This window comes from Amblyraja radiata, chromosome 26 (assembly GCF_010909765.2).
Source record: "Amblyraja radiata isolate CabotCenter1 chromosome 26, sAmbRad1.1.pri, whole genome shotgun sequence".
Lineage (NCBI taxonomy): Eukaryota > Metazoa > Chordata > Chondrichthyes > Rajiformes > Rajidae > Amblyraja > Amblyraja radiata.
The window spans coordinates 35,263,523-35,282,189 of NC_045981.1; the positions used below are offsets into that span (position 1 = coordinate 35,263,523).

Genomic DNA, 18,667 nt, shown 5'->3' on the forward strand with positions numbered 1-18,667 from the left:
TTGCCTTTGCAGAGTCATACAGAGTCATGACGACCAAGATGCTCCATCTACACTAGTCCCACTGACTTTTAAATGTTGTTATAGTGCTTACCTCAACTACCTTCTGACAGCTCGTTCCATATACCCACCACCCAAGTGTGAAAAAATTGCCCCCCAGGTTCCTATTAAATCGTTCCCCTCTCACCGTAAACCCATTTTCTCTGGTTCTTGATATCCCTATTCTGGGTAGAAGACTCATTTGGGTAGAAGTTCATCACCCTATCGATTCCCCTCATTATTTTATACAGCTCTATTAAGATCTACCCTCATCCTTCTGCACTCCCAAGAATAAAGTCATAGACCAGGGGTGGGCAACCTTGTTCTGCATCGGGGCCAGGACGCATGTCTGTGAGCGGGTGGCGGGCCACATCTATCACGTGTATACATGATCCCACCCCGGATGGGTGTTCACATAGATGCCACCCGGAGCACTGGCCCCCTAGTTACGGGTGCTCATCAACATGGCACACCTACGGACCATTGCCTTGGCTCAGTCCTGAAGGCAGTGGCTCAATAACTCACACTAAAGGGCCTTCCCACTATACGAGTTTAACCAAGAGCTCTCCCGAGTTTAAAAAAAATCAAACACGTGGTAAGTACGTAGAATGTACGTCGGAGATCGGGACGTCTCTTAGCGGCTCGTAACGTTAACGGCAGGTACTCGGAAAACGCGGTAAGCCCATGACGTTTTTTCAACATGTTGAAAAATGCCCACGAGAGCCCCGAGTACCTACGAGCGGTTATTACCGTAATTCTCCGAGTTCGAATCAGGGGAATATCGGGAGAACTCTCGAATTACCTCGTACAGTGGGACAGGCCCTTAACTCGTCCCCGGCCTATTGACAACCCCGATCCCGACAGTGAAGCCCAGACACAGAAGGTGCGCGGCCGTGCCGGCGGCTTAGTGCAGGATGCAGCACAGCCGGCGTTCGGCGGCTCCGCCATTGCGGCCGCCAGCGCATTCCTCCTTGCGTCACCGCGCCTGGGCGCTGAGGCCTCGGGCCCGGTCGGTGCCGGAGATGACGGAAGTTTTCGGGTCGGAGAAATACGGGGGGAAAAATACGCCTGCGGGCCGGATGATTTGGGGTTACGGGCCGCATCAGGTTACCGACCCCTGTCCTAGCAGAGAGCTCAGGCCCTCAAATCCTAGCAACATCCTCGAAAAGGTACCCAGTAGCAAACCAGATTAAAATCCGTGGTAATTATACACCGAGTTCGCACACAATCCTCATTTCCTTCACTGTGGGAGTTTCTCCCCCATTGTCAACAAACTCCCACCACTATTTATGTAATTGTTAAATGTTCATCTATATCTAAATGAAAGGGCATGGAAACATATAATTATTACCTTTAAGAAAGAACTGCAGATGCTGGAAAAATCGAAAGTAAACAAAAATGCTGGAGAAACTCAGCGCGTGAGGCAGCATCTATGGAGCGAAGGAATAGGCGACGTCACCTATGCCTTCGCTCCATAGATGCTTCTGGGTCTCGACCCGAAACGTCACCTATTCCTTCACTCCATAGATGCTGCCTCACCCGCTGAGTTTCTCCAGCATTTTAATTATTTAAATTAATTATTACCTTGGTCATTCTTCCGCCGAAAACCTCAGAAGCATTACTGAAGACCTGGAGAACGGCCTCGGCCGCTGTGTTTGAGGCGTACTGCTTACGGAGGTCCAGGCACCCTGAAGTGGAGTACAGCTGTGGCCCACTGGCGGGGTCGAGGAGATTCTTCTTAACCTTGTGCATCCGGCTTCGAACTTCCTCCTCTATCTCGCTCTCAATGCGAGTCCTTGCATTTTCCATTGCGCCACGTTCACTGCCCGCTGATTTTGACAATGTCTGTTAATTAATAGACAATAGACATTAGGTGCAGGAGTAGGCCATTTGGCCCTTGGAGCCAGCACCGCCATTCAATGTGATCATGGCTGATCATCCCCAATCAGTACTCCGTTCCTGCCTTCTCCCCATATCCCCTGACTTCGCTATTTTTAAGAGCCCTATCTAGCTCTCTCTTGAAAGCATCCAGAGAACCGGCCTCCACTGCCCTTTGAGGCAGAGAATTCCACAGACTCACCACTCTCCGTGAGAAAAAGTGTTTTCTCGTCTCCGTACTGGCGCCGACCTGTAGGGGGTATGGCTGCCTAGCCTGCAGCTGTCTATTTTTCATCTATTTTATCTTATTTTTAGTTAGTTTAGTGTTTTGTTTTCAGGAGTTCTAGCTTTTTTATGTGTGGGGGAGGGGGGGAAACTAATTTTCAGGGTCCCTACCTGGTCGGAGATGCAGCTTTTCTCCGGGCTGCACTTTCGACCCGTCCTCGCGGCCTACCAGCGGGCCTGGAGCGGCATTTCCTGAGGGGACTGCCCGGAGCCTCGGCATCGGCGGCGGCGGCATCGGCGGCTGCGGGTCTGAGGACGGTGGTGCAGCGCTGGAGCGCCATTGCGGGGCGGGCGGTGCCTTGCCTGGGTCGCCGCGCTGGAACTCCGATGAGCTGGGACCGGCGTTAAAAACATCGCGGAGCTGCGGGCGGCGGCACTGAACTTTACATCGGGAGCCTGGGATCTCGCGACGAGATCGCCAGTTGAGCTCCATTCGGCGCGGCCTTGTCGGCTCCGGAAGACACGGTCTCGAGTAAGGAGGCGGCCTTTCCAGGGTTCCCAAGCCGCTGAGAGGACTCTCCCGACGCCGGAACATCATCACCCGGCGAGGACGGCCTGGAACATCGGGCCTCCGTAGAGGCAACTGTGGAAGCCTCAATAGGCCCGACTATGGGTGGACATTGGGGATGGGACTGGACTTTGTGTCTTCCCCCATAATGGGAACCATTGTGGGGGGATGTTTTTATGTTAATGCTATTTATTATTGTCATGTTTGTATTCTTTTTTTATGTGCTGCATTGGCAAAAAGAATTTCACTACACCTAGGTGTATGTGACTAATAAATTTGAACTTGAACTTGAACTTGAAAGGACTTACTCCTTATTCTTAAACTGTGTGGCCCCTGGTTCTGGACTCCCCCAACATCTGGAACATGTTTCCTGCCTCTAGTGTGTCCAAGCCCTTAACAATCTTATATGTTTCAATGAGATGCCCTCTCATCCTTCTAAACTCCAGAGTGTACAAGCCCAGCTGCTCCATTCTCTCAGCATATGACAGTCCCGCCATTCCGGGAATCAACCTTGTTCCATCCCGGGAATTAATTAGAGAGATATTTAGTCATTTATTTTCTTCACTTTCAGGGACACTGTTTCGGGTGTCAGGGACTATGGGGAGAAAGCAGGAGAATTGGGTTGAGAGGGAAAGATAGATCGGCCATGATTGAATGGCAGAGTAGACTTGATGGGCAAAATAGTCCAATGCTGCTCCTATCACTTCTTCTTCTTGCTTATGGCGTGCACAGCCTAAAGTTGCAGGACAACTTGTTCTATTTGATCTTATTTGATTGTGCACGCCGGGTAGATTGCATTCGTTGAAACAGTGCAGAACCACGTGACGGCTGCAATCTCCCACCCCCTCCTATCACTTATGAACTTACGCAAAAGTCACCACTTTGCAGTCACACAGCCCTCTTGTGCCTTCAAGTTCAAAGTTGTTAAAAAAATGTTAAGAGCCTTAACTTGGCCATCAAAGCTTTGGTCATGGCGGCAGCACCGTGTTCATGCTGTACAATGTCATGGTTCTATCATTTCCAATATTGTATCATCTATAGAATTGGTGACAAAATCGGATGGGGCAGAAATCCATTACCATCTAAAATGAGAATAACTTAAGTGAATAAAAGAAAAGGAACTTACTGATATTGAGAGACCGATGCTGGTAATTCTGATTCCAAGATCGTACGGTGAATCGCAGTGATAACCATCAGCTAAGTATTTGATAAATTCGGCCAAATCTATTTTACATCCTCTCTTGGATCTTCTATACGTATTGAGGCTCTGGAGGGAGACAAGATGGGGGGGGGGGGGGGGGGAGAGTAAATTACACAATGCCAAGACCGACTCTTATCTGCCTTCACGTAATCTATATCCCTCCATATTCATAATGCCTACCCAAAAGACCATTGTATCTGCTTCCACCACCACCCCTGGCAGCGCGTTCCAGTATAGGAGTAAAGAGGTTCTTCTGCAGTTGTATAGGGCTCTGGTGAGACCACATCTGGAGTATTGTGTACAGTTTTGGTCTCCTAATTTGAGGAAGGAAATCCTTGTGATTGAAGCAGTAGGTTCACGAGATTGATCCCTGGGATGGCGAGACTGTCATATGAGGAAAGATTGAAAAGACTAGGCTTGTATTCACTGGAGTTTAGAAGGATGAGGGGAAGATCTTATAGAAACATATAAAATTATAAAAGGACTAGACAAGCTAGATGCAGGAGAAATGTTCCCAATGTTGGGCGAGTCCAGAACCAGGGCCACACTTAGAATTTAAGACTGAGGTGAGAAAAAACTTTTTCACCCAGAGAGTTGTGAATTTATGGAATTCCCTGCCACAGAGGGCAGTGGAGGCCAAGTCACTGGATGGATTTAAGAGAGAGTTAGATAGAGATCTAGGGGCTAGTGGAGTCAAGGGATATGGGGAGAAGGCAGGCACGGGTTATTGATAGGGGATGATCAGCCATGATCACAATGAGTGGTGTTGCTGGCTCGAAGGGCCGAATGGCCTCTTCCTGCACCTATTTTCTATGTTTCTATGTTCCGGACACTCACCATCGATAGACAATAGGTGCAGGAGTAGGCCATTTGGCCCTTCGAGCCAGCACCGCCATTTATTGTGATCATGGCTGATCATCCACAATCAGTACCTTGTTCCTGCCTTCTCCCCATATCCCTTGACTCCTCTATCTAACTCGCTCTTGAAAGCATCCAGAGAATTGGACCCACTGCCTTCTGAGGAAGAGAATTCCACAGATTCACAACTCTCTTGGTGCAAACATTTGTCTTCATCTCCGTTCTAAATGGCCTACACCTTATTCTTAAAATGTGGCTCCTGGTTCTGGACTCCCCCAACATCGGGAACATGTTTTAAAGAAGGAACTGCAGAGGCTGGAAAATCGAAGGTACACAAAAATGCTGGAGAAGCTCAGCGGGTGCCGCAGCATCTATGGAGCGAAGGAAATAGGCAACGTTTCGGGCCGAAACCCTTCCGGGTTTCGGCCCGAAACGTTGCCTATTTCCTTCAGGGTTTTGGCCCGAAACGTTGCTTATTTCCTTCACTCCATAGATGCTACTACACCCGCTGAGTTTCTCCAGCACTTTTGTCTACCTTCCTGCCTCTAGTATGTCCAATCCCTTAATAATCTTATATGTTTCAATAAGATGCCCTCTCATCCTTCTAAATCCTAGAGTATACAAGCCCAGTCGCTCCCTTCTATCAACATGAGACAGTCCCACCATCCCGGGAATTAACGTCGTGAACCTACGCTGCACTCCCTCAATAGCAAGAATGTCCTTCCTCAAATTTGGAGACCAAAACTATGTGTAAAGATAGCTTGCCGCCACGCATCTCCTTTAAACTTTGCCCCGCTCACCGTAAAGCTAGGCCCTCTTGCCTCTGACTGTCTTCCCTCTCGTAGTTTTATATACTTCCATCAGGTCTTTCCTCATCCTCCGGCGTTCCACTGAAAACAATCCAAGCTTGTCCTACTTCTCCCTGTAGCCAACACTCTGGCTTCAATCTGGTAAATCACCCCCCGGCGCTTCTTGCAAAGCCACCACATCCTTCCTACAATGGGCAACCAGTACTGTAATCAATACTGTCCTAATGGGCGGCACAGTGGGGTAGCGGTACAGCTACTGCCTTACAGCGCCAGAGACCCGGCTTCAATGCTGACTACGGGCGCTTGTCTGTACATTCTCCCCGTGACCTGTGTGGCTTTTCTCCGAGATCTTCGGTTTCCTCCCAAATTCCAAAGACGTTCAGGTTTGTCGGTTTAATTGGCATGGTATAAAAATAAAAAAGTCTGTAGTTAATGTGCTGGGATTGGTGCGGACTCTGAGGGCCGAAGGGCTTGTTTCAGCGATGTCTCTTAAAACTAAACTACTGCAAATGCGGCCTAACCAAAGTCCGATAGACCTGCGTGATGACACCCAGACTCTTGCACTCAATGCATCAACCGGTGAAGGCAAGCATTCCATGCACTTTCCTCACTGCTCTAGATACTCGTGTTAGTTTCAGGGACCCCAAGATCCCTCTTGTCAATGCTTTTAAGAGTTGCCATTAATTGTATATTTTCCCGACATTCGACCTCCCAAAGTGCAGCACCTCACACTAGCTCAGATTAAACCCCATTTCTGTAGCTAATCTATAATCCCACTCTATACTTTGACAGCCTTCCTCAATTTATACACATATGTATATACACACACGCATATTCATTTATATAGAGATGTGTGTGTGTATGTATATATGCGTGTGTATATATACACACATGTATATGTATATATATTTATATACACACGCACACACACATATATATTCATTTATTTAGAGATGTGTGTGTGTATATATCTATATATATATATATATATACACACACACACACACACACACACACAAAGAAAAAGATAAACAAACAAATAAATACAGACAGATAAATCTATAAAACAAACATATTGATGCATAGAAGGTGTATTACTCAATTCTAAATGCATGAACCTGGCTGATTCGTAACCAGGATTTCACACCACATCGCAGAGGAATCATACGGAGTAAAGCTGCCATGTTTTGTACCTGTAAAATATCCACAGTCTCAATTTCAAATATATCTTCATCCTTCATCGACGGAGGCACTTTGAAAATCCTGTGCACATGAGGGTGCTTGCATAAAGGCCCAAGGTTCAGTTCCTCAAAGTTTTTCTTGTTCTTCAGTGCTGCCAGGCACTGGCTCAATTCGTAGAGAGTGCAGATGCATCTGATGCCCTCAAAGGCCTAGGGGTGAGAAAACATTAAGTTCCATCGTTTAAAATAAACATCAGGGTGGCACGGTGATGCAGCGGTGGAGTTGTTGCCTCACAGCGCCAGAAACCCGGGTTCGATCCAGACTACGGGTGCTGTCTGGATGGAGTTTGTTTGTTCATCTTGTGACGCCGTGGGTTTTCTCCGAGATCTCCGGTTTCCTCCCACTCCCAAGATGTACAGGTTTGTAGGTTAATTGGCTTGGTGTAAGTGTAAATTGTCCCTAGTGTGCGTAAGATAGTGTTAGTGTGCGGGGATCGCTGGCCGGCGCGGACTCGGTGGGCCGAAGGGCCTGTTTCCACACTATCTCAAAACTAAACTAAACAGTAGCAGCTGAGGCTGAGCGTGTGGACTGGAAGCACCCTGATGCAGCAGAGGAGTGGCGGGGGACACCATGGCCCACACTTGGCCAGGCCAACCCCGCAACACCAATGGGCCTTCAGGGTCAGGTGAAGAACCCTGCACTTACAACTGAGACTCGAAAATGGCGCCAAATCTGGCGATTCTGTGTCCTGACTCAGTGTACTACTGCTATACAATTGTATTGTATCAGAGATGTGTACTTAAAAGGTATCTAAGTGCTTATGTATAGTGATACTTCATAAAATCATAAGTGATAGGAACAGAATTAGGCCATTCGGCCCATCAAGTCTACTCCGCCACTCAATCATGGCTGATCTATCTCTCTCTCCTAACCCCCTTCTCCTGCCTTTCCCCACAACCCCTGATATCTGTACTAATCAAGAATCTATCAATCTCTGCTGTAAAAATATTCATTGATTTGGTCTCCACAGCCATCTGTGGTAATGAATTCCACAGATTCACCACCCTCTGACTTAAGACATACCTCCTCTAAATGTTGATAGAATGGAGCGACTGGGCTTGTATAGACTGGAATTTAGAAGGATTAGAGAGAATCTTATTGAAACATGTAAGATTATGTTCCTAAAAGAACGTCCTTTAATTCTGAGGCTATGACCTCTAGTCCTTGACTCTCCCACTAGTGGAAACATCCTCTCCACATCTACTCGATCCAAGCTTTTCACTATTCAGTACGTACAGGTACATACTGTACTTGTACTGAATTGTGTACAAAAATTAATGTAATTGTACCTTAGTACATATGTCAAATAAAGTACCATTGTACCTCAATAAAAGTGACGATCTCACGTTGTGTTTGTCGAAGCTCTCGAATGGCCGGCAGTTTAATCGGATGCCAGATGCCAAGGTCTTTCAAGTGCGATACCCTGAAGTATTTGCAAACTCTATTCACAACCTGTATTACAATAAAACAGACAGTTAAAAACAACCAGGTGCTGGAAGACTGAGGTTAGAACAGATGCAGGACATATTAGGCAGGACGGGCAGCATTTATTGTCATAAGTGATGAGTAGAATTAGTCCAATCGGCCCATCAAGTCTACTCCGCCATTCAATCAAGGCTGATCTATCTCTCCCTCCTAAACCCCATTCTCCTGCCTTGTCTGCATAAGCCCTGACACCCGCACTAATCATTTGTGGAAAATAACTAATGTTTCCAATCCAACATACTAATGTTTGGGACAAAGACCCAGCATTTATTTATTTGCCTCTGTACTCCACAGTTTGAGATTTGTAATATTTTAAAAAATCACATGAGGTTAAAGTGCACATGGACGGATGTTATTAAAGGGTATGTTTATACATTTTGGTTTTACCATGTAGATATTACAGCTGTGTTTATACATAGTCCCCCATTTCAGGGCACCATAATGTTTAGGACACATGGCTTCATAGGTGTTTGTAATTGCTCAGGTGTGTTTAATTGCCTCCTTAATGCAGGTATAAGGGAGATCTCAGCACCTAGTCTTTCCTCCAGTCTTTCCATCACCTTTGGAAACTTGTATTGCTGTTTATCAACGAGGACCAAAAGTTGTGCCAATGAAAGTCAAAGAAGCCATTATGAGACTGAGAAACAAGAATAAAACTGTTAGAGACATCAGCCAAACCTAAGGTTTACCAAAATCAACTGTTTGGAACATCATTAAGAAGAAAGAGAACACTGGTGAGCTTACTAATCGCAAAAGGACTGGCAGGCCAAGGAAGACCTTCACAGCTGATGACAGAGAATTCTCTCTATAATAAAGAAAAATTCCCAAACGCCTGTCCGACAGATCAGAAACACTCTTCAGGAGTCAGGTGTGGATTTGTCAATGACCACTGTCTGCAGAAGACTTCATGAACAGAAATACAGAGGCTACACTACAAGATGCAAACCACTGGTTAGCCGCAAAAATAGGATGGCCAGGTTACAGTTTGCCAAGAAGTACTTGAAAGAGCAACCACAGTTCTGGAGAAAGGTCTTGTGGACAGATGGGATAAAGATGAACTTATATCAGAGTGATGGCAAGAGCAAAGTATGGAGGAGGGAAGGAACTGCCCAAGATCCAAAGCATGCCACCTCATCTGTGAAACACGGTGGTGGGTGTGTTATGGCCTGGACATGTATGGCTGCTGAAGGTACTGGCTCACTTATCTTCATTGATGATACAACTGCTGATGGTAGGAGCATAATGAATTCTGAAGTGTATAGACACATCCCATCTGCTCAAGTTCAAACAAATGCCTCAAAACTCATTGGCCAGCGGTTCATTCTACAGCAAGACAATGATCCCAAACATACTGCTAAAGCAACAAATGAGTTTTTCAAAGCTAAAAAATTGTCAATTCTTGAGTGGCCAAGTCAATCACCCGATCTGAACCCAATTGACCATGCCTTTTATATGCTGAAGAGAAAACTGAAAGGGACTAGCCCCCAAAACAAGCAAGCTAAAGATGGCTGCAATACAGGTCTGGCAGAGCATCCCCAGAGAAGACACCCAGCAACTGGTGATGTCCATGAATTGCAGACTTCAAGCAGTCATTGCATGCAAAGGATATGCAACAAAATACTAAACATGACGACTTTTATTTACATGACATTGCTGTGTCCCAAACATTATGGTGCCTGAATTAGGGGGGGGCTATGTATATACACAGCTGTAATTTATACATGGTGAAACCAAAATGTATAAAAATACCCTTTAATAAAATCTGACAATGTGCACTTTAACCACATGTGATTTTTTTCTATTACAAATCTCAAATTGTGGAGTACAGAGGCAAATAAATAAATGATGGGTCTTTGTCCCAAACATCATGGAGGGCCCTGTAGTTGTGAACCCGAGACGCTATCTCTATTTTTCTACCACAGATGATTCCTGATCTATTGAGTGCTACCAGCATTTTCTGTTTTTATGTTTAAAAAAGAGATTACGAGGGTGAGGAATGGAAAATGTGAGAACAACAAGAAAAGATTTGTAGTAATAAAGAGGTGGAGTTTTAACATTGGTGGCGGGAATTAAAAGTGAATAACATGTTCAGTTCTTTTTATAATGCAAGGGATTGAAATTAAACCGAAAATAAAATCTGCACATCAAAATATATTCTCACTGTCCGTTTTATGTTTATCATGGCCACATGCAGCACAAAAACAGGCGTTTCAGCCCAACCCGTCTGGGCCGACCATCATTCACCCAGTCCCATTTACCCACAGGTGGCCTCTGTCCCTCTAAACCTTTCTGTAATATATTTTTTTATTAAAGGTAATCAATTACAATGCTTCAAACAACTTTATATCAAATTAATTCAATTTGCATTAAGTAAAACACTAGTAATACTTATCTACTGTTTTTTTAGAAATAATGATAGAGAAAGAATAGAGGAAGAATAAATCATTAAGAGAGTGATTAAATAATAATTTGATTATATATAGGAAAGAAAAGAAAAACGAAAAAAAAAAAAAAAAAAAAAAAAAAAAAAAAAAAAACATTTTTAGTAACCACAATATGTATTATTAATAACACTACTACAAGTGATAGTATCAATAAAGACATATATGTAATTCCAATATAAAAATGAATTATTCTCACCAAATCCCGCAGGGTGCACGTCGAGCTGTGCTGCCAAGAACAGCTACTTCTCTAAATACTGTATATATGGAGACCATATCTGTTCAAAAGAATTATACTTGTCCAATAGGACAAATCTAATTCTTTCCAGATGTAACGTCTCCATCATCTCTGTTGCCCACATTTTGGTTGTGGGGGATAATGTTCCCTTCCAAAATTTCAATATGATTTTTTTTCCAATTATTAAACAGTAATCAAAGAAATTTCTTTGATTTACTGTAAGTGATAGATGTAAATCCGGAATTCCAAATATTATTAGCTTTGGGTTAGGGTCCAATTTAACTTTGATGACTTCAGAAATAACTTTAAAGATTTCTGTCCAGTAATAATTCAATTTAGGACATGTAACGAAACTATGTATTAAATTTGCCTCTGCTTTCTTGCACTTATCACAAATAGCGGAGAGATTCGGAAAAATACTATTTAATTTAGTTTTCGAATAATGTAACCTATATAATACTTTAAATTGTATCAGTATATGTCTGGCGTTTAATGAACACCGGTGTATTCGTTGTAAACTTTCTTCCCAGTTTTCTTTTGTTATAGCCAATCCCATTTCATTTTCCCATGCTTGACGATATACTTCCGTTATTGGATTCTCCTTATCCAAAATGATGTTATATATATAGGCTATTAATTTTTCTGTATTTGGATATAAATTAAACAGATCATCTAACAATCCTGCTTCTTTATTTTTATAATCTTGTGTATTGGATTTAATATAATCTCTAATTTGTAAATACCTAAACAAATGTTGTGGAGACAATCCATAAATATCTTGTAACTCCTGGAATAAAAGAAATTTTCCTTTTCTATACAGATGTTCTATCCTTGTAATTCCTAAATCATCCCATTGTTTAAACCCCCCATCTAATATAGCAGGTTTAAACGATGGATTATTCATAATTGGTAATCTAAATGAGAGATTATCCAAGTGTAGAGTCTTAACTATTTGTTTCCAAATACGTCTATTATTATATATTATTAGGTTGTCTTTATAATATTTTTTTTGTACTTCCGTTGGTGCAAAAATTATCGAACCTACATTGAAAGGTAGACAGTCCTCCTTTTCTATATTTAACCATGTCGGTTCATGATCCATATTTACCCACCAGAAATTCATATTCTTAATCTGAACAGCCCAAAAATAATATAAAAAGTTTGGAAGTGCTAATCCTCCATTTATCTTAGCTTTACATAGATGTTTTTTATTTATTCTGTGATTTTTATAATCCCAAATAAAGCTATTGACAATATTATCAATTTTTTTAAAAAAAGTTTTCGGAAGAAAAAAAGGAATAGCCTGAAACAAATATAACAACTGCGGTAGAAATACCATCTTTATGGCACTTATTCTACCAATCATGGATATAGGCAGTGTTTTCCAATATAAAATATTTTTTCTAAGTTTATCTAATAGTTGAGGATAGTTGGATTTTATTAATGCGTTATGAGTTTTAGTTACGTTAATCCCTAAATATTTAAGTTTGTCTGTAACTACTTTTAATGGGTATTGTTGTAATGTATTAAGATTTATTCCTGTTATTGGCATAATCTCGCTTTTATCCCAATTAATCCTATACCCAGAAAATGCACCAAACTTAGTTATAATGTTTAGCAGGTTGGGAATACTAATTTCCGGTTTTGTAATATAAATCAAAACATCATCTGCATATAAAGAAATTTTATTAATTGTTGTATCAGTATTATAGCCATATATTTCAGGTTCAGATCTAATTTTTTCCGCCAATGGTTCTATCACCAATGCGAACAATAAGGGTGATAACGGACATCCCTGTCTGCATCCCCTAGAGAGTTTGAATTTGGCTGATAAAATTTGGTTAGTCAAAATTCTTGCCATAGGATTCGAGTATAAAATTCTTACCCATTTACAAAATCTATCCCCCAATTGAAACTTTTCCATTATATTAAATAAATACATCCATTCCACCTGATCAAACGCTTTTTCTGCATCTAGTGATATAACCGCTAGTTCCGTATCTCGTATTCTTTTTGAATATATAATATTAAACAAACGTCTGAGATTATGGGATGAGTAACGTTTTGGGATAAAACCTGTTTGATCATAATGTATTAATTTAGAGATCACTAAACTTAATCTCCTAGATAAGACCTTAGTTAATATTTTTTGGTCTGTATTTAAAAGGGCAATCGCTCTATATGATCCAGGATCTTCCAAATCCTTATCTACTTTAGGGATGAGTGTAATTGTGGATTCATTTAAAGATTCTGGTAATTTTCCTTGGTCATATGCATATCTATACATTATTTGTAATCTTGGGGAAATCAGATCTTGAAATTTTTTATAAAATTCTGCACTCAGGCCATCTGGGCCCGCTGCTTTTCCGTTCTTAAGCGAACTAATTGATTCTATAATATCTTTTACTGTTATTTCAGCATTTAACAATTCTCTACCTTCCTGATCTAAGCTATTGATTTGACATTCTTGTAAAAATATTTCCATACTATCTGTTTGTCCTGTTAGTTTTGACGAATAAAGGTTTTTATAATATTGTAAAAATCTATCATTAATATCTTTTGGAGTAATTAATATATTTCCATACTCAGATCTAATTCCGTGTATCATCTTCTCATCTTCTAATTTTCTAAGCTGTCGTGCTAGTAATTTTTGTGGCTTATCTCCAAATTCAAAATACACTTGCTTAGTTTGTTGAAAAAGTTTAATCACTTGATTAGAATATATTTTATTTAATCTATATTTTACTGATGCAATTTTATTACTTAACTCTTTGGAAGGCTGTTTTATATTTTCATTATCTAGACGTTTTATCTCATTTTCTAAATTTTGTTCTATTTTTCGATTTTCTTTATTGAGATGTGCTTGTGCGGATATTATTGCGCCACGCATGAATGCCTTAAATGTGTCCCAAAATAGTGATGGAGAAGTTTCAGGATTATCATTAGTTTCAAAAAATAATTTAATCTGATCCATCACATATTTACAACAGTCATTGTCCTTTAATATCTGAGGGTTAAATCTCCAGGTAGTAGATTTATTAGATATATCTTTTAATTTTATCTTAAATGTTAATGGCGCATGATCCGAGATGATAATATTATGATATTTTGCATCATACGTAAAGGGAAGTAATTTAGAATCTATTAAAAAATAATCTATCCTCGAATAGGTTCCATGTACGGGCGAGAAAAAAGAATATTCTCGTCCGGATGGGTTATCTAACCTCCAGATGTCTTTAATATTAGATGTATTGATAAAAGCATTTATGAATTTACTTGATTTCGAGGCAGCTTTCCTTTTTGCGGATGATCTATCTAGATAATTATCTAAAGTACAATTTAAATCACCTCCAATTATTAAATTGTGTTGAGTGGATATAGGAATATTATTAAATATTTTCTTAAAAAATAATGGATTATCAAAATTAGGGGCATATATATTCATTAAAATTACCTTTTTTGAATATAATTCCCCTGTAATTATTACATATCTGCCTTCTTTATCCTCTATAATAGAACTTTGTATGAAAGGTATACCTTTGCGAATAATTATTGCAACTCCTCTAGATTTATGAATAAATGTAGAATGATACACCTTAGAAATCCATTTAGCTGTTAATCTATGTTGAGCATCTTTTTTAAGATGAGTCTCTTGAAGGAAAATGACATCTGTCTTCAATCTGTTCAACTGAGCTAATACCTTTCCCCTTTTAATTGGTTCATTAATGCCTTTTACATTCCAACTGCAGAAGGTTACTCCATCACCCCCAGTCTTCACCTTTATATCATGCATTTTACTATTAGGGCGGCTTTTTTTGGAGTAGCCTTCTTGACTCACCCAGCTCCCCGTTGCACCCGGACATCAATCCAATGAGAATTTCTTTCCACCTTAATCCACATCTATGTCTTCTTAAACTAAATACACAATATCCTTCACATCTACATTCAAATAATATATAATATAAGATCAATAAAAAACAAAAACAATAAGAAATATCAATAATAAAAAAAAAGTAAAGGGTGTTAATAGGGTGCTCAGAAAAAAAAGAAACTACACTTGTATAGTGTGTAGTATGTGAAGGTGAAAGCCACACTAACGTGGCCATTAATCTACAGACTTCCGTTTTTTTAATAAAAAAAAGATGTTGATTATACCAGCTCCTATCTCAAATGCTATATATATTGGGGTGGGGTACTAACTTTATATACTTAGTACTTAGTAATTATTTCTATTATTCATATTACTATTTGCTAATTACTAATATCAATTGTATTTAATACTATAATATGTAATACTATTATCATGGAATAATTAAATATTTTCTAATAATTAATACAGAACTACTATTAAATGCCCATTATTCCACTTCCTTCTAAGTGAGTATTTCATAACCACAGGTCGATGATAAAAGTTCAGTCCTCTCCTTCTCCCTCGGGTTCTTCCTCCGCATCTTCTCTCTCTTCATCTTCTGGCTTCTGCTGTATGCCTCGGGCGAATTTCAATGCTTCAGTATGCTTAACGAAACGATATTCCTTGTCATCATAAGTTACTCTCAGTATTGCTGGGTACATCAAGCCATATCTCAGATTCTTAGTATTCTGTACATTCCTCAGAATACCTTTTGTTTCTTTAAATAGAGCTCTTTTCTTGGCCACTTCTGCAGGAAAGTCTCTAAAAATACTGATGTTGTCTCCCTCGTATTTCAGGTTTCTCTTTTTTATTATTATCTTCATCATTTCTTCGAAGACATGGTCAAAGGCCACTTTTACAATCATTTGTCTGGGCGGTGAACCTATCCCAGGGGCCCGTCTTAGAGCCCTATGTGCACGGCTCAACAGGGGTTCATGATCCAAATTCAAAATATCCATTAAAAGTTTTGCAACAAATTTTCGAGGATCTTGACTCCCCTCACGACCTTCGCTCAGACCAACTATACGCAAATTTTTACGGCGTTGGCGTCCCTCCAGATCGATACATTTCTCGTTTGTTTTATGTAATAATTCTAAGAGGCGTTTGTTCTCGGCACGGAGTTTTTCGGTCTCCTTAGTATTCACTTCAGCAATTTTAGTTAGCTCTTTAATTGCTTCGCCTTGTTGGTCTAGCGAAATTATAGTAGGATCTATCTTGTCATCCAGCTTTCTTTCCATCCCAGCAGCTATTTCCTTTACATCCTCAATTTGAGTTTGTAACTCGGCATTAGCCTTTTCCTTCCACTCATCCATCATACTTTTTACCGTCGTTATAACTTGTTTTATTAAGTCTTCTTTATCTTCTTTATTTTTCTCGTGAGACACCAGCATATCCGCTTTTAAACTTTTTATCTCCTCCATATACTCCTTCCTCTGCTTCTTTATCTCCTCCATATACTCCTTCCTCTGCTTCTTTATCTCACCTAGAATGGTAGTCTTAAGTTCCTCCATTTCAGCTTTCCTCTGTGAGATATCTTCTTGAGAAGCAGAAGCAGCAGCAGCTCCAGAGCTGAGGCCAGTTTCCCTTCTCGTAGATTTTTTTCCAGCGGTGGGGGTGGGGGAGCGCTGGGTCATAATTTCTTCTTAAAATCGCGCGCCTGATGACGTCACGCACCTTTTAAACGCTGCCGGAGCCGTTCACAATCGATCTCCTGTGGTAAGTGCGTTTGTTTGACCCTTTTACCCCCGTTTTAAATACAGTTTTTTTCGGAGCTGTAATGGCGCGATTCCACTCACATCGTGGCGCCAACCGGAACCTCTAAACCTTTCTAACTGTTCTTATTTTCCACAGGTAGAAGCAGTGTGCAAGAACCCTAAAACTAATATCATGCTAGAACATCTCCTGAGTAGAAACATATCTTTGGGACAAAAAAAAGTTATCAAATTGCAAGCTTGTATTAAATCCCATAACAGGCCAAACCCTATTGCCCCATTATTGTTAAACTGTGACCCCTGATTCAGGACTTCCCCCAACATCGCGAATTGCCAATCGGATGTGGGCATGTTGGGATGAAGGGGCCTGTTTCCACGCTGTATGACTAGGACTCAAATAATTTAATGAAGGTAGATCTGGGAAGATAAAATGCATATAAAAGCAGAAAAATAATAAAGCATCCCCTGGTGTTATAAGACATGACAGGGTTTTCTCCTGATGTACACTGCCAGAAATGCTGCACACACACGCACACAAATATCTGTGCCTATATGTGTATGTTCACAACAGTCCATGCATTGAAGGTAGACAAAAGTGCTGAAGAAACTCAGCGGGTGCAGCAGCATCTATGGAGCGAAGGAAATAGGTCATTTCCTTCGCTCCATAGATGCTGCTGCACCCGCTGAGTTTCTCCAGCACTTTTGTCTAACTTCGATTTTCCAGCATCTGCAGTTCCTTCTTAAACACAGTCCATGCATTACTATACATGTTCAAAAACGCATGGAGCTGGAGTAACTCAGTGAGCCAGGCAGCATCCCTGGAACAGAAGGGCATTTGATACAGAGGAGGGATGTTTCGATAGGCAGCTTATTGGACAACGGATAGCGATGAAAGGACAAAAACTCGAACCCAAACTTGGGGATCTTGCAACCCAATGGTATGAACATTGAATTCTCCAATTTTAGGTAAACAACCCCTGCCCCTTTTGTTTTCTCCATCCCCACCCTGTGCCACACCTGGATGCACACCCATCTCACCCTTTGCCCTGTCCCCTTTCACATTTCCTTCCTCTAGCTTCACTTTTCAAGCCTCCTATCCTTACCTCCCTATCTCACACTTTACAAAGTCTGCAGCCTTTGTCCAACCGTGTACCAATTTAAACCCCCCCGCCCTCACCTATATATTCACCGATGTCTTGCCCCTCCCCCAGCTTTCTCCCCCCACTACAATCAGTCTGGAGAAGGAATTCGACCCAAAACGTCGCCCATTCCTCCTCTCCAGAGATGCTGCCTGACTCGCTGAGTTACTTCCACACTTTGTGTATCATTATTTTTTGGTAAACCGGCACCCGCAGTTCCGTGTGACTCCAGTATATATGTTTATCATAAGATCATAGGTGATAGGAGTAGAATTAGGCCATGCGGCCCATCAAGTCTACTCTGCCATTCAATCATGGCTGGTCTCTCTCTCCCTCCTATTCCATGTGAGTGTATGATTGTGTGCATCTGTCAGTCCTTATCCCTGTCAAAGTGTGCACAGAGCAGGTGCATGGTTCCTTGAAAGTTGAGGCGCTGGTAGATAAGGTGGTCAAAATAGCTTTTGGCACTTTGGCCTTCATCAGTCAGAGTATTGAGTATAGACATTGGGAGGTCATGTTGCAGTTGTACAAGACGTTGGTGTGACTGCATTTGGAATATTGTGTTCCATTCTAGGCACCATGTTTATAGGAAATATATTGTCAAGCTTGAAAGGGTTCAGAAAAGATTTACGAGGATGTTGCCAGGACTAGAGGGTGTGAGCTACAGGGAGAGGTTGAGGAGGCTGGGTCTCTATTCCATGGAACGCAGGATGAGGGGAGATCTTATAGAGGTGTACAAAATCATGAGAGGAATATATCAGGTAGATGCACAGTCTTTTGCCCAGAGTAGGGGAATCAAGGACCAGAGGACATAGGTTCAAGGTGAAGGGGAAAAGATTTAATACGAATCCGAGGGGTAACTTTTTCACACAAAGGATGCTGGGTGCATGGAACAAGCTGCCAGAGGAGGTAGTTGAGGCTGGGA

The 18,667-nt window shown here is 41.4% G+C and overlaps 1 protein-coding gene across 10 annotated transcripts in view; it reads right to left on the bottom strand.

Moving 5' to 3' along the window:
- LOC116988145 (protein NO VEIN-like) overlaps positions 1–18,667 on the bottom strand; it is a 129,347-nt gene that overhangs the window by 73,622 nt on the left and 37,058 nt on the right. For all 10 annotated transcript variants that reach the window (XM_033044673.1, XM_033044672.1, XM_033044671.1 and 7 more), the window contains 4 exons: positions 8,141–8,269; positions 6,769–6,966; positions 3,834–3,974; positions 1,621–1,881 (listed from right to left, as the gene is read on the bottom strand). In XM_033044673.1, coding sequence (XP_032900564.1) covers positions 1,621–1,881; positions 3,834–3,974; positions 6,769–6,966; positions 8,141–8,269 — 729 coding nt within the window. The remainder of the gene's footprint in view (positions 1–1,620; positions 1,882–3,833; positions 3,975–6,768; positions 6,967–8,140; positions 8,270–18,667) is intronic.